Source organism: Anomaloglossus baeobatrachus, chromosome 1 (assembly GCF_048569485.1).
Source record: "Anomaloglossus baeobatrachus isolate aAnoBae1 chromosome 1, aAnoBae1.hap1, whole genome shotgun sequence".
NCBI lineage: Eukaryota > Metazoa > Chordata > Amphibia > Anura > Aromobatidae > Anomaloglossus > Anomaloglossus baeobatrachus.
Genome location: NC_134353.1, coordinates 815,067,753 through 815,084,602, shown reverse-complemented (window position 1 = coordinate 815,084,602; position 16,850 = coordinate 815,067,753). Strand labels below are relative to the sequence as shown.

Genomic DNA, 16,850 nt, shown 5'->3' with positions numbered 1-16,850 from the left:
TTTCTTGATAGCGTGTTTGTACAGTTTGTGCAGTTTACGGGCATCAAATTCAGTAAACTTGGATACAAAAATCCACAAGTTTCTAAGGAGAAATGAAAGCAAGTCAATTAAAGTGGAAGAATACCATCAAAAAAGAATTAGGTGGCGTATTCTATATAACTGCCATAACTCAACACAGTAGCATTGGGAGAAAAATGCTGCTTAAGTTAGAGATTTCGTCAATATCTGCCATTCTTACACAACTTGTGTTGTGGCAGCTATTTTTGTAAAACTTGCACGTCATTTTTGTATTAGCTAAAAAAAAAAAACCCGACCTGATAACAAACCGCGACGTTTGGCTGTCATAACTAATACATTTCCATTGTGGGTGGAATTACTCTTTTGTTCAGGACTGCACCACTTTCACACTTCCTGACTGGACATTTTGGGGGTCTTATCCTACATGAGCATATAGTGGCTCTAACATTTTTACTTACTGGATATTTAAATAATTTTTACCTTTTTTTCACAATACACAGGGCTTCTTATATGATTTTTATTCCTTGTTGATATCAGGGAAAAATGTACAGAAATAAAGGAAATGCATATCTATATTTCACAATAGTTTTTTATGACCACAAAGGTCTGCTAAAACCTATTTTAACTTGCGCTCTCTTTTCATAGTACTAGCAATAAGTCTTTTTTTAAAGACTTTTTCTTAATTTTTATTTTTCATTTATCTCACACACACTATTCCTCCATTAAGTCTTGAAGTCTTTGCTGGAGAGGAGCATTTTAACTTCATATATATTCTTTTTATCATGGATTTCCCCTGTAACTGGGGTAATATATTAGCCCCAGTTACAGAGTAAATTCAGCATAAGTTCCTGCCTGCATTACAAAGCTGTTTGCGTCTTCTGGGACTCAGAAACCCATACTTCGCCCCTAGTTCAGCAATTAAGAAAGGCAGAGATAGCGTTGGACCATCTCTGCCTTCTCTTTGGGGTGTTTGGTAGTTCCCTGCTGCAATACCTGCACAATGTCACAAAAGCAGCTTATTCTGCAATGACATCTACGAATGTTAATACACAGTACAGTGCAGACTACCCAGATGTTTAAAGATTATCCAGAACTGGTTAAGGTGGACATGGATGTGTATAATTATTGGGCAAACAATGGAATGAGATATCAAGGACAGGAAGTTGGGAGCAGGAAAAGCTTAAGAAAAAGTAAGCGGTTTAGTCCAGTCTTTCATGTTAAAAATTTGTCACAATGTCAAATATCAGATTACAACACTGAAAATATGGGCAAACAAAGCAATATAATTGCCACCACTATCGCTGTGTGTTCTATAAGAGTAACGGGAGGCAAAAGTTATTCACTCACTTCCTCCACTGTTTTATTTGTTCCGGATTTGCATATTCTTTTAAGCATTCGGTAATGTGATCCCCGATCTTAATCAAACACTGCCGGGTGTGCTCAAGCTGCTCACGCTCAGAGAGGCCTTTTTCTGGCCGATCCAACTGTTTTAATGCCGCCTTTACAGGTCTCATTCTCTCTTTACACTGTAAGACAATGACGTTCGTTACGATAGAGATATCAAAAAACAAAATAATTGTTCAAGAAGAAAATCATCAATAACCCGAGAAACAGTTTATCATTTGTCCATTAAATACTAAAATAGAATAAATGGCATACCCCAGACATGACTACTATCCTACCAAGTCAGTGGCAACACATTGCGCTTGACAAATATGCAAAAGCATGGAGCGGTCTACCTAAAGGTGGAATTTAAGAGTCTGTTACAGCTTTTCTTCACTCACCACACGCTTATGGATGTCAGGATAAAACCCATATGTATGGCGTTAGGGGAAAACTGTATACTGGTTTACCAATAAACATTTTTTTAATGGTAAATCAGCCTAAGGTAGTTGGTACATGCAAATCAGCTGAAAAACAGTGCCAAACCTATATTTTTCTGTTCAAAAAAAGAGAATTTTGTTACTTACCGTAAATTCTTTTTCTTATAGTTCCGTATTGGGAGACCCAGACCATGGGTGTTTAGCTTCTGCCTCCGGAGGACACACAAAGTACTACACTTAAAAGTGTAGCTCCTCCCTCTGAGCTTATACACCCCCTGGTAGCCAGTCCTAGCCAGTTTAGTGCAAAAGCTGAAGGAGAATAGCCACCCACAAGTAGAACCGAGTAAGAACCGGAACAACCGGAGACTCTGTCCACGACAACAGCCGGTGATAACACACGGAACAAGAAAATTGCCAACAGGCAACAGGGAGGGAGCTGGGTCTCCCAATACGGAACTATAAGAAAAAAGGGAATTTTGTTTACTTACCGTAAATTCCTTTTCTTCTAGCTCCTATTGGGAGACCCAGACAATTGGGTGTATAGCTTCTGCCTCTGGAGGCCACACAAAGTATTACACTTTAAAAAGTGTAACCCCTCCCCTCTGCCTATACACCCTCCCGTGGATCACGGGCTCCTCAGTTTTGGTGTAAAAGCAGGAAGGAGAAAACTTATAAATTGGTCTAGGGTAAATTCAATCCGAAGGATGTTCGGAGAACTGAACCATGAACCAAAAGAACAATTCAACATGAACAACATGTGTACACAAAAGAACAACCAGCCCGAAGGGAACAGGGGCGGGTGCTGGGTCTCCCAATAGGAGCTAGAAGAAAAGGAATTTACGGTAAGTAAACAAAATTCCCTTTTTCTTTGTCGCTCCATTGGGAGACCCAGACAATTGGGACGTCCAAAAGCAGTCCCTGGGTGGGTAAAAGAATACCTCAATAACAAGAGCCGAAACGGCCCTCCTCTTACAGGTGGGCAACCGCCGCCTGAAGGACTCGCCTACCTAGACTGGCGTCTGCCGAAGCATAGGTATGCACTTGATAGTGTTTCGTGAAAGTGTGCAGACTAGACCACGTCGCTGCCTGACACACCTGCTGAGCCGTAGCCCGGTGCCGCAATGCCCAGGACGCACCCACGGCTCTGGTAGAATGGGCTTTCAGCCCTGAAGGAAGCGGAAGCCCAGAAGAACGGTAGGCTTCGAGAATCGGTTCCTTGATCCACTGAGCCAAGGTTGACTTGGAAGCCTGCGAACCCTTACGCTGGCCAGCGACAAGGACAAAGAGCGCATCTGAACGACGCAGGGGCACCGTGCGAGACACGTAGAGCCGGAGTGCTCTCACCAGATCCAAAGAGTGCAAATCCTTTTCACATTGGTGAATTGGATTAGGGCAAAATGAAGGTAAGGAGATATCCTGATTGAGATGAAAAGTAGATACCACCTTAGGGAGAAATTCCGGAACCGGACGCAGAACCACCTTATCCTGGTGAAACACCAGGAAGGGGGCTTTGCATGATAGCGCTGCAAGCTCAGACACTCTCCGGAGTGATGTAATTGCCACTAGAAAGGCCACCTTTTGCGAAAGACGTGATAAAGAGACATCCCGCAGCGGCTCGAAAGGTGGTTTCTGAAGAGCCGTTAGCACCCTGTTAAGATCCCAGGGCTCCAGCGGACGCTTGTAAGGTGGGACTATGTGGCAAGCGCCCACGGCTGACCCACCGTGAGATGCCACAGATCCGGGTACCACGCCCGCCTCGGCCAGTCTGGAGCGACGAGAATGGCGCGACGGCAGTCGGACCTGATCTTGCGTAACACTCTGGGCAGCATCGCCAGAGGAGGAAACACATAAGGCAGTCGGAACTGCGACCAGTCCTGAACTAACGCGTCCGCCGCCAGAGCTCTGTGATCCTGAGACCGTGCCATGAATGCCGGGACTTTGTTGTTGTGCCGTGACGCCATGAGATCGACGTCCGGCGTTCCCCAGCGGCGACAGATCTCTCGAAACACTTCTGGGTGCAGAGACCATTCCCCCGCATCCATGCCCTGACGACTGAGAAAATCTGCTTCCCAGTTTTCTACGCCCGGGATGTGAACTGCGGAGATGGTGGAGGCTGTGGCTTCCACCCACTGCAGAATCCGCCGGACTTCCTGGAAGGCTTGACGACTGCGAGTGCCGCCTTGGTGGTTGATGTATGCGACGGCAGTGGCGTTGTCCGACTGGATACGGATCTGCCTGCCCTCCAGCCACCGCTGAAAAGCCAATAGGGCTAGATACACTGCCCTGATTTCCAGAACATTGATCTGAAGGGAAGACTCCATCGGAGTCCAGGTTCCCTGAGCCCTGTGGTGGAGAAAAACCGCTCCCCACCCTGACAGGCTTGCGTCCGTGGTGACCACGGCCCAGGTTGGGGGTAGGAAGGATTTTCCCTGCGATAGAGAATTGGGAAGGAGCCACCACTGAAGTGACGTCTTGGTTGCAAGGGAAAGAGAGACGTTCCTGTCGAGGCAAGCCGACCTCCTGTCCCATTTGCGGAGAATGTCCCATTGGAGCTGCCGTAGATGGAATTGCGCGAACGGCACTGCCTCCATCGCTGCCACCATCTTCCCCAGGAAGTGCATGAGGCGCCGTAAGAGGTGTGACTGACTCCGAAGAAGTGATTGCACCCCTGCCTGCAGAGAAAGCTGTTTGTCTCGCGGTAGCTTGACTACCGCTGACTGTGTATGAAACTCCATCCCGAGGTAAGTCAGTGATTGGGTCGGTGTCAACTTGGATTTTGGGAAGTTGATGATCCACCCGAACTGCTGGAGAGTCGTCAGAGCGACTGTAAGGCTGTGTTGACACGCCACCCGAGAAGGGGCCCTGACTAGGAGATCGTCTAGGTAGGGAATCACCGAGTGGCCCTGAGAGTGTAGGACCGCCACGACGGATGCCATGACTTTGGTGAAAACCCGTGGGGCTGTCGCCAGGCCGAAAGGCAATGCCACGAACTGAAGGTGTTCGTCCCTGATGGCGAAACGCAAGAAGCGTTGATGTTCGGGTGCGATCGGCACGTGGAGATAAGCATCTTTGATGTCGATCGATGCTAGGAAGTCTCCTTGTGACATCGAGGCGATGACCGAGCGGAGAGATTCCATCCGAAACCGTCTGGTTCTCACGTGTCTGTTGAGCAGTTTGAGGTCCAGAACGGGACGGAATGATCCGTCCTTTTTTGGCACCACGAACAAGTTGGAGTAAAAGCCGCGACCACGTTCCTGAAGGGGAACGGGGTTCACAACTCCTTCTGTCTTCAGAGCGTCCACCGCCTGAAAAAGTGCGTCGACCTGAGCGGGGGGCGGAGAGGTTCTGAAGAAACGAGCCGCAGGACGGGAGCTGAACTCTATCCTGTAACCGTGAGACAGAATGTCTCTCACCCATCGGTCTTGAACATGTGGCCACCAGGCGTCGCCAAAGCGGGAGAGCCTGCCACCGACCGAGGATGCGGTTAGGGGATGCCGAGAGTCATGAGGAGGCCACCTTGGAGGCAGTACCTCCTGCGGCCTTTTGGGGGCGTGACTTGGACCGCCACGCATAGGAGTTCCTCTGGCCTTTCTCCTGCCTGCTGGACGAAGAGGATTGGGGCTTGGCGGAGGGACGAAAGGACCGAAACCTCGATTGTATTTTCCGTTGTTGAGGTCTCTTAGGTCTGGACTGGGGTAAGGATGAGTCCTTTCCCTTGGATTCCTTAATAATCTCATCCAGTCGTTCGCCAAACAAGTGTTCGCCAGCAAACGGCAAACCGGTTAAGAACCTCTTGGAGGCCGAGTCTGCCTTCCATTCGCGCAGCCACATGGCCCTGCGGACTGCCACAGAGTTAGCGGATGCTACAGCTGTACGGCTAGCAGAGTCCAGGACTGCGTTCATGGCGTAGGATGAAAAGGCTGACGCCTAAGAGGTCAAAGACGCAACTTGCGGAGCAGAATTACGTGTGACAGCATTAATCTTAGACAAGCAGCGATAGCTTGGAGTGCCCACACGGCTGCAAAGGCCGGGGCAAAAGACGCGCCCGTGGCCTCATAGATGGACTTTACCAGGAGCTCTATCTGCAGCGGGGAAGGGGTAACGCGTGTCAGTGAGGCGCTTAGTAAAGCGCCTGTCCGGAACCGCTCTGGGCTTCTGGACAGAGTCTCTGAAGTTAGAGTGATCGAAGAACGCACTACGTGTATTGGGGAACCGAAACTGGTGTTTCTCCTGCTGAGACACTGACTCCTCCACAGTAGGAGGCGGGGGAGAGAGATCCAACACCTGGTTGATGGACGAGATAAGATCATTCACTAATGCGTCCCCCTCAGGTGTATCAAGGTTAAGGGCGACGTCAGGGTCAGAACCCTGAGCTGCGACGTCCGCCTCGTCCTCCAGAGAGTCCTCAAGCTGGGAACCCGAGCAGCGTGAAGAAGTCGGGGAAGATTCCCAGCGAGCCCGCTTAGCCCGTCTAGGACTGTGGTCCTGGCAGGAGTCCTCCGCGTGGGACCTAGGGCCCAACCTGGGAGCGCGCTGCGGCTCGGACCGAGAGGGGCCTGGAGGTGACGATCCAACAGGGGCCGGGGCCTGTGTAAGGACCGGTCTGGACTGCAAAACTTCTAGCAGCTTGGCAGACCATTTGTCCATAGACTGAGCCATGGATTGTGAAAGTGACTCAGAGAGTTTCTCAGCAAAAGAGGAGAACTCTGTCCCTGGCGCCTGGACAGGGGGAGCAGGGGGGGTCTACATGAGCCGGGGGGGTCCACTAGTGACCGAGGCTCCGGCTGAGCAAGTGAAACAGGGGTCTAGCTTTGCTCACAGTGAGGGTAGGTGGAACCCGCAGGTAACATAGCCCCACAAGAGGTACAGGCCGCAAAAAACCCCTGTGCCTTAACAGCTTTGCTCCTTGTGGACGACATGCTGTTGTCTCCTAGGAGGATGATCACTGAGGGTATATGGGCAGAAACAGGGTATACAGCCCGACCGAACAGAAATATATATATAAATACGTATCTATTCCGGCACCCTAGGGGGGACCAGCACCGGGTGACCGGTGTGGCTTACCGACCGCTAACAAGCGGAGTGTGTGCCTCCAGATTCCCAGCTTTAGGTCCCCTGGAGCTGCAGAGCTGTTCCGGAGAATCCTCCACCGGCAGAATGCCCAAAAAATGGCTGCCGGAGATCTCAGGGGAGGAGTGGAGCCGTGGGCGGCGCCAGGAAAGTGCGGGAATCTGGGGTCCCCACAGTGATCAGTGAGGGGGGAGGAAACATGCAGGATGCTCCAGCCCTCACATCCGACGTCAGGTCGGCAGTCCCGCCCTTACCCCTGACAGGCAGGCCCGGGGGCGGGATTTTTGCGACTAGGCCGCGATGAAGCCGGGGATTAAATTTGAGACTGCGCCCGACAAGCAGGCACGGTCGGCGCGGAAGTCCGCCGGTCTTCACAATCCAGCAGCTGCCGCAGCGTCCGGGAAGAAGGTGCGCTCCTGCACATTCCCCAATGGGGACACAGAGTACCTTAGAGTTGTAGGGCCCGGTCCCTGAGGTTGAATAGACTCCGGTCCGGCAGATTCCCACAGGGGCTGCGGAGGGAGCACGGTCCCAGCAACTGGATGACCGTTCAGTATCCCACTTCTCCCAGAGCCGCTAAGGGATGGTGAAGGAGACGGCATGAGGCTCCGGCCTTTGTACCCGCAATGGGTACCTCAACCTTAACAACACCGCCGACATAGTGGGGTGAGAAGGGAACATGCCGGGGGCCCCGTGGGGGCCCTCTTTTCTTCCAACCGACATAACTAATATGAGAATGCATGAGTGGATGTGTGCCTCCTTCCACACAAAGCATAAAACTGAGGAGCCCGTGATCCACGGGAGGGTGTATAGGCAGAGGGGAGGGGTTACACTTTTTAAAGTGTAATACTTTGTGTGGCCTCCGGAGGCAGAAGCTATACACCCAATTGTCTGGGTCTCCCAATGGAGCGACAAAGAAAAGAATTTACGGTAAGTAACAAAATTCTCTTTTTCTTTATCGTTCCTTTGGGAGACCCAGACCATGGGATGTTCCAAAGCTGTCCCTGGGTGGGAATAAACAGAAAAAACTAAGAAGTAGGCGGAGCCTAACTTCACAAGTGGGCGACAGCCGCCTGAAGGAGGGAGTCTGCCCAAGCTCGCATCTGCCGAAGCATGAGCATGCACTTGGTAGTGCTTCGAAAAGGTATGCAGGCTAGTCCAAGTGGCAGCCTGACAGACTTGTTGAGCCGTAGCATGGTGCCTAAAAGCCCAAGAGGCACCGACAGCTCTGGTCGAGTGTGCTTTGATCCCCGGCGGGGGAGGCACCTGAGTACTCTGGTAGGCGTCCGAAATGGTCGATCTAATCCAACGGGCCAAGGTCGGCTTAGAAGCAGAGAGACCCTTGCGCCGCCCTGTGGTTAGCACAAAAAGAGAGGTGCACCGCCTAAGCGCAGCGGTGCGAGACACATAAATCCGGAGAGCACGCACCAGATCTAGAGTATGCAGCGCTTTCTCAAAGCGATGAACAGGGGCCGGACAGAAGGAAGGCAAGGAAATATCCTGGTTAAGGTGGAAGGGAGAGACCACCTTAGGAAGAAAGTCCGGGGTCGGACGGAGAACTACCTTGTCTTGGTGAAAAATCAAAAAAGGTGACTCCGAGGAGAGCGCAGCCAAATCAGAGACTCTCCTGAGAGAAGTTATGGCAACTAGAAAGGCCACCTTTTGAGAAAGACGATACAAAGAAACCTCCCTAAGGGGCTCGAAAGGGGGTTTCTGCAATTCCGTGAGGACCAAGTTAAGGTTCCAGGGATCCAAGGGCCGCCGATAAGGCGGAATGATGTGAGACGCACCTTGCATGAAGGTGCGGACCTGAGCCAGCCGGGAGAGACGCCGCTGGAACAGCACTGATAGAGCTGAGACTTGTCCCTTGAGAGAGTTGAGGGACAGTCCTAGCAGACCGGACTGTAAAAAAGACAGAAGGGTCGGCAACGAGAATGGCCAAGGAGAATGGCCGGAAGAGCGACACCAGGACAGGAAAATTTTCCAAGTCCTGTGATAGATCTTGACGGAGGAAGACTTACGGGCCCAAGTCATAGTGGAGATGACTTCAGGAGGAATACCAGAAGCCGTCAAAATCCAGGACTCAAGAGCCACGCCGTCAATTTGAGTGCCGCAGAATTCGGGCGGAAAAACAGACCTTGCGAGAGCAGGTCTGGACGGTCCGGAAGATGCCACGGCATCTCCACGGACAGTTGGAGCAGGTCCGGATACAAAGCTCGCCTGGGCCAGTCCGGTGCAATGAGGATGACTCGACGGCCCTCCATTCTGATCTTGCGCAGGACTCTGGGCAAGAGAGCTAGAGGGGGAAGCACGTAGGACAGACGAAACTGGGACCAGTCTTAAACCAGAGCGTCCGCGTCGAAGGCCTGAGGATCGTGGGAGCGAGCCACGTAAACCGGAACCTTGTTGTGACGGGATGCCAGTAGGTCCACGTCCGGAGTGGCCCACTTGCGGCAGATTGACTGAAACACTGCCGGGTGCAGGGACCACTCGCCACCGTCCACGGATTGACGGCTGAGATAATCTGCCTCCCAGTTTTCTACGCCTGGGATGTGGACTGCGGATATGGTGGACTTGGAGTCCTCCGCCCATTGAAGAATGCGTTGGACCTCCAACATTGCCAGGTGGCTGCGTGTCCCGCCTTGGTGATTGATGTAGGCAGCCGCTGTCGCGTTGTCTGACTGGACTCGAATGTGCCTGCCCGCCAACAGGTGGTGAAAGGCTAGGAGAGCTAGAAGCATAGCTCTGGTTTCCAGCACATTGATTGAAAGGGCTGACTCGGACGGAGTCCAAGTGCCCTGTGCTCTGTGGTGGAGATGTACCGCTCCCCAGCCGGATAGGCTTGCATCCGTGGTTAGAATCACCCAGGACGGAGTCAGGAAGGAGCGCCCTTGGGACAGGGAGAGGGGGTCGAAGCCACCACTGAAGAGAGCTCCTGGTCCGTGGCGACAGAGCCACTAACCTCTGTAAGGAGGAAGGCCGCTTGTCCCAACAGCGGAGAATGTCCAGCTGCAGAGGACGCAGATGGAACTGGGCAAAGGGAACCGCCTCCATGGAGGCCACCATTTGACCCAGCACCTGCATCAGGCGCCTGAGGGAATAACGGCGGGGCCTCAGGAGAGAGCGCACCGCTAACCGGAGAGACTGCTGTTTGATTAAGGGCAACTTCACAAGTGCCAGCAAAGTCTCGAACTGCATCCCTAGGTACGTGAGACTCTGGGTCGGAGTCAGAGTGGATTTGGGAAGATTGACAATCCACCCGAATTGGGCTAGGGTGGCGAGAGTGAGCGAAACACTCCGCTGACAGTCTGCGCTGGATGTACCCTTGACTAGAAGGTCGTCCAGATAAGGAAGCACTGCTAACCCCTGGAGGTGCAGGACCGCAATCACTGCCGCCAAGACCTTGGTGAATACCCGAGGGGCCGTGGGTAACCCGAAGGGGAGAGCCACGAATTGGAAATGATCCTCTCCTATCACAAAACGTAACCAACGCTGATGTGACACTGCGATTGGCACATGTAGATAGGCATCTCTGATGTCGATGGACGCCAGGAACTCCCCTTGGGTCATAGAGGCAATGACTGATCGCAGAGACTCCATGCGAAAATGCCGCACCCGGACATGCTTGTTGAGAAGCTTGAGATCCAGGATGGGCCGGAAGGTACCGTCCTTTTTTGGAACTAGGAAGAGATTTGAGTAAAAACCTCTGAACCGTTCCTGAGCGGGAACTGGGACAATCACTCCGTTTGCCTGCAAGGACGCCACAGCCTGCGAGAAGGCGGCGGCCTTGGAGCAGGGGGGAGTAGAGAGAAAAAAATCTGTTTGGAGGGCTGGAAGAGAATTCTATCCTGTAGCCGTGAGATATGATGTCTCTCACCCACTGATCGGAGACTTGCTTTAATCAAGCGTCGCCAAAAGTGGGAGAGCCTGCCACCGACTAAGGACGTGGCTGGAGCGGGACGAGAGTCATGAGGAAGCTGCCTTAGTGGCAGAACCTCCTGCGGTCTTCTGCGGACGCGCTTTTGGGCACCAGTTGGATTTCTGATCCTTGGCTGAGTTAGCGGACGAGGCGGAAGGCTTAGAGGATGACCAGTTGGAGGAACGAAAGGAACGAAACCTCGATTGATTCCTACCCTGGGCGGGTTTCCTGGTCTTGGTTTGTGGCATGGAAGTACTCTTCCCGCCAGTAGCTTCTTTAATGATTTCATCCAGCTGTTCACCAAACAGCCGTGAACCAGCAAAAGGGAGCCCAGCAAGAAACTTCTTGGAAGAAGCATCTGCCTTCCACTCTCGAAGCCACAAAATCCTGCGGATAACAAGAGAATTAGCTGAAGCCACCGCAGTGCGGTGAGCAGCCTCTAGCATGGCAGACATGGCATAAGATGAAAAAGCTGAAGCCTGAGCAGTTAAGGTAACCATCTCAGGCATAGATTCCTTGGTGAGGGAATGCATCTCCTCTAGAGAAGCAGAGATGGCTTTGAGAGCCCACACTGCTGCAAAAGTCGGGGAAAACGCGGCCCCCGCAGCTTCATACACAGATTTGGCCAGAAGGTCAATCTGACGGTCAGTGGAATCCTTAAGTGAGGTGCCGTCAGCCACCGACAATGGTCCGGGCTGATAGCCTAGACACCGGAGGGTCTACCTTTGGGGAGTGAGACCACTCCTTGACCACCTCAGGTGGAAATGGAAACCGGTCATCAGAACCACGCTTTGGAAAGCGTTTGTCAGGGCAGGCCCTGGGTTTGGTCACAGCGGTCTGAAAACTGGAGTGGTTAAAGAACACACTCTTCACTCTCTTAGGCGAGGTAAACTGATGTTTTTCTGCCAAAGAGAGTTGCACCTCTGACACTGGCGGATTGAGATCCAGCACAGAATTAATAGAAGCAATCAAATCACTAAGATCTGAGTCACCCTCAGAGAAATCGATGGGATACATAGCCTCCGAGCCCCCAGTGAGGGCATCCTCCTCATCTTGAGTCAGCTCTTGAGACAGAGCCGTGGGATGGGGAGGGGGGGGAAACCCTGCGCCTTCTCTTAGAAGGACGGGGTCTGGGATCAGATGATGTATCCTCCGTGAGCTCCGATGGACGGAGGTCAGAGGATAGGAGTCCTCTGTCAAGAGTATTAGAGGCACCCTGTGAGGGGGGCTGATGCATATTCATCAAAGTCCTGGAAAAAAGTCCCATGGACTCAGCAAATGGCTGGGATATGGACCTAGAAAAGGACTCTACCCAGGCCGGGGGTTCAATCACAGGTGCAGCAGCAGCCTGAGAGACCACTGGGGGTGAGACTCCAGGCTGTGGCACCGCCAAGTTAGAGCAGACATCACAATGTGGATAAATGCTCGGCTCAGGCAGCAGGAGCTTACATGCAGTGCATGCAGAATAAAGCTTTGGAGCCTTCCTCCTTGTGTGAGACATGCTGCTGGAGTCGGGGCTCTGCAGAGAATGAACCCCAGGGAGAATATACAGAGGTCCACAACCGGAGACCGGCTGTGGCTTACCAGACCGCTGAGCGCGGTATTGTGTGCCCTCCAGATCCAGAAGCCCGGTCCCCCAGTGCGCAGCACCTCAGCAGAGATGCAGAATGCAGGATGTCCCAGAGCAGAGTGAACTCTGCCTGAGAAATGGCCCCCGGAGCTAAGAGAGGGGGCGGGACTAGGGGCGTTCCTATAAAAGAGCGGGAACTGGAGGGCTATAGAGACTTGCAGGGAAGGAGGGACGCCCCAGCAGTGGGGAGTGTCCCTCCCCTGTGTAGAACGGCCGCCGGGAGGAGCCGAACCTGTCCCTCTGCATGAGTGACATGCGAGGGCAGGAAAATGAAACTAGGCCTCCGGCGAGGCCGACAAGCAGGCACCATCGGCGCGGTTCTCAGGCAAAAGCTAGAGAACCTGCCGGAAAAGTTAAAACAATCACATACAGCATACTCTCCCCTTCCAATAAAGAACCGGGACCCCCAACATAAACGTCTCAGGTACTTAGCTGCTGAGATGCAGGGCCATGTCCCTGGGGATGAGTGCTCCGGTCCAACAGAATCCTCAAGGGGCTGTGGATGGAGACCGGACTCCTGCCAGGCATGGAGACCGTGCTGGCTCCCACTTCAAGCCATAGCCCAGAAGGGATGGTGAAGGAGCGCGGCATGTAAGGCTTCAGCCTTGTAAATCAACCTTAACAACACCGCCGACACAGAGGGGTGAGAAGGGACATGCCGGGAGTCCAGACATGGACCCGCTTTTCTTCAAACTCTTTCCAAAAGTCAAACAAATCAGATGAGAATGCATGTGTGGATGTATGCCTCCTGACACAAAGCAATAAACTGCCTAGGACTGGCTACCAGGGGGTGTATAAGCTCAGAGGGAGGAGCTACACTTTTGAGTGTAGTACTTTGTGTGTCCTCCGGAGGCAGAAGCTAAACACCCATGGTCTGGGTCTCCCAAAGGAACGATAAAGAAATGTTTTTTTCTATTCCCAAACAAAATATTTAAACGAGCGTCAATGAAACATGAAAAGGTGGATATTAATTTGCAGAAACCAAAAGGTGTAAGTCCATAATCAATGTAGCCAATTTCTTATTTAACCACTCACCACACTGAACGTCTTCTGATCCAGTTCTTCTGCCTCCTCAGAAATTGGAATGGGGTCACTGCTGGCAGTAATGTGAACAGGGGTTTCAGCAGAGATATTTTTCTTTGCCTTCTCTTTTTCTGGTTTCACATCATTTTCCTATCAATGAAAAGAAAGTCACAAGTCGTCAATGTTTATCTGTAGCCTGTGGAATAAATGAAGAATCTCTCACCAAGTGCAGAGAATGTGACTGACCTTTTCTTCTTTGATTTCTTTATCTTTTACTAGCTCTTTTGTTTTTGCTTCCTTTTTGTCCTTTTCCTCTTTCTTTTCATCACGATCTTTCTTTTCTTTCTTTACCTCTTTCTTGTTCTCCTTTGTTTCCTTTTTCTCTTCTGGCTCCTTTTTTAAAGGGACTTCTGCCTCTGTCTGTTCTTCACTTTCTCTTTCTGCTTTAGTTTTTTTATTGTTTTTTTTCACAGAAGAGTCTTCTTCCTGCAACAAAAACAAGACTGTCACATTCAGGAAAATGTTTTTTAAAATAGCATAGTGCATTTAATTACGCCCTGAACCGACCGTGGTGTGCTGCTACTGTGAGGGGAAAGACCAGCACTACCATAGTCGCAAACATTTCTGTGAGCATTTACATCCAGTCCCCAACCACCTCGCCGCATCCCACCCGGTGTTCACATAAACCCTATAACCCTTGTGACCTAGGAGACATGGGAAATCTAGAAAAGCTCACAACCATTGTGTTACTGAACGAAGTGGTAAGAGGACAAACATTGCTGGATATCGTCTTCTGATTTATTGAGCTATTCTAACTATACTCTTTCATTCATCTAAGGCAGGGACCACACATACAGATTTTTTTTTAGCCAACAGTGGATCAAGCAAGAAAGAAAAGACATAGCAACAAATTTCCCATGCCCCATCTCAGAAAATGCTATACAGGTAGTATGTATGATGCCAGCGTTGAAGGAGTTCTCCATAACCTGTACAACCCCTTTATAATAAGTAGTCTCCATTGTAAAATAGAAACAACATATACTTCCCTTATGCACGGTCCCTATTCCAGCCATATTGGCGCAGTCTTCTGGTGTATGCACAACATTGGCTGTACAGCTCACATAAAAAAATCAGCAGCTGCTTTTGGGCTGCTGGACTCTAACTTGCCCTTGTCAAAAATCATACAAAGTAAAATAAGCGAGAAGGCCGCAGCTCAATAGCAGCCGGCGATTGTTATGTACCGTGAGCCCTGCAGCCGTCGCATGTATCCCAGGAGAGCAACACATCGCTGGGATGGCTGTGCTGCAGAAGGCGAATATCTGTTATCTATATTTTAATAGGCTTATTTCATTTAATTTGGATCTGTCCAGATTCATGTGGCTTTCCCTAGTGACCATTATCAGCCTCAAACATCACTATTATTGAGTGCTGATTTGGTCAGGTTTTTCATGCTCTTTTGTGACGCCCTGGCAAAACCAGGTAGTCACAAAAGAGTTAATCCTCCTTGTTATCACCTGATCCCACACTGGTACAATTCAACAGACACCCCCCTACCTAAAACAGTAGGGACGCCCACTCAGGGGATATGAAGTGTCTGGGGAGAAAACAGGCAGTAGGAAGTGGAGAGCAGAGCAGACAGGGGTTGGAGCTCCGGGACTGCCGTGGAAGCGTGCAGTGTGAGCCAAGTTCTGGGAGCTGAAGTGAGGAGTAAGCTCAGGGAACTGAAGAGAAAGTGAGCTCTGGGATTGCTGGAACAAGTTGAGCGGTAAGAAGGAACCCGAAGTGGACCGGGACAGGGTAGTGGCCCGCCGGTATTGTGAGCGGGAATCCGGACTAGTGCAGGGATGTGGACTTCCCCCGTTCCAAGCAGAGCAGTTAAAGTGACTTTCAACTGTGTGCAGGAGAGAGGGCTCTGCTCTATTGTACCGTGTGTGGATCCGAGCACCACCCACCCAAGGGCCCACTGACACCGGCAATTTCTGGTTTACTTCATGGACTTGTGTGAAGTTCCTGCGTCATCCTCAGAGTGAGTACACCAGTCCCCTCCGGTCCAATTCTGCGGACGGCGTTCCGCTGTGCTATTCCTGCCACCACCACAACTCCCAACTGGGCCCCGGGACTACACCTCCCCTACCCGTGGAGGGGATACCATCTTGCTGCCCTACACCATCGGTCCCGGGCACTGTCCCCAGAGGCAGCGGCGGTGCCACCATCTCATCACCGCAACCCATGGGTGGAGTCACAGAAAATTTCCCTTGTAAATAAACCCCCTTTTCACTCGTGGGCGACGGACGGCTGCACGAGCCCCGGATCCGGCTGCCACAGCCACCGCCCGGATCCAAGTGCCTCGTGCGGCCCCCCGGGTGTGATCTGTCCCCCACCCACGACACTTTCATATAGTATAATGCGCCTGTTGAATCCAGTGACTGAAGGTTCTCTCGGTGACAAAACATTAAAGGGCATTTACTAAACTTGCCTTGTCGTCCTCTTCCTCCTCATCTTCCTCTTCTTCCTCCTCCTCTTCCTCTGATTTTTCTGAGGTTGGCGATGAGGATTCACTTTTGACTTCTTCAATTTTCACAGGTTTCACTGTTTTACTCTTCTTTGCTCTGGTTTTTCTTCGTTTCGAGCTTCCCTACAATAAAGTTGAGATGTTAGAAAAGCTAAGCTGAAAAATGTAAACAATGAATACAGAATTTATTATTGCTCATAACTTTCTTGCACATAATGTAAATCACTAAACAAAATCCATCTGCAAGGACTTTGTATGTTCTCCCTGTGTTTGTGTGGGTTTCCTCCTGGTTTTCCAGTTTCCTCCCACACTCCAAAGACTTACTGATAGGAAAATTAGATTGTGAGCCCAAATAGGGACAGATGAAGATGTCAGTAACATATCCTACCTCCCTGAAAAGAACACACTGACTTATATATTATTTTTGGCTCCGAAAAATGCACTAGGGCTTAATCTTGGAGAAAAGCGGTTGGGGGCAAGTTTACTGCGCTCTCCCTTCCCCAAAAAAGCAGACACCCCCACCACTACCAAAGGAAACTCTTACTTAGCAGACCCCAGACATTTGCATCACTACCTGCAGGTATACTCTACGCGGTCCTCCTCTGCTTGTAGCCGACACACACACACCGCTGGCACCTGGGACGCAGTGCAGTGGAGCACATGTGGTGGAATGCATCAAGGACCTGTGGAGGAACGCATTGAGGCCTTGCACTGCAGGTCTTCGAGCTCCACTGCACTACGTCTGCTGGCCAGAAGCAATAGGTATCATCTGATGTGCAATTGTGTGCGCAATCTGATGTGCGATTGTGTGCGTAATCTGATGTGTGTGGGTGTGCGTTCCATCGCAGGTCCTTG

The 16,850-nt window shown here is 51.2% G+C and overlaps 1 protein-coding gene across 1 annotated transcript in view; it reads right to left on the bottom strand.

Annotated features, from left to right (window-relative positions):
- The window catches only part of CHD1 (chromodomain helicase DNA binding protein 1), a 295,481-nt gene that overhangs the window by 3,962 nt on the left and 274,669 nt on the right, over window positions 1–16,850 (bottom strand). The window contains exons 30-34 of the mRNA XM_075325063.1: window positions 15,960–16,118; window positions 13,730–13,969; window positions 13,496–13,633; window positions 1,366–1,544; window positions 1–82 (exon numbers count right to left, since the gene is read on the bottom strand). The exon at window positions 1–82 is cut by the window's left edge and continues 15 nt beyond it. Coding sequence (XP_075181178.1) covers window positions 1–82; window positions 1,366–1,544; window positions 13,496–13,633; window positions 13,730–13,969; window positions 15,960–16,118 — 798 coding nt within the window. The remainder of the gene's footprint in view (window positions 83–1,365; window positions 1,545–13,495; window positions 13,634–13,729; window positions 13,970–15,959; window positions 16,119–16,850) is intronic.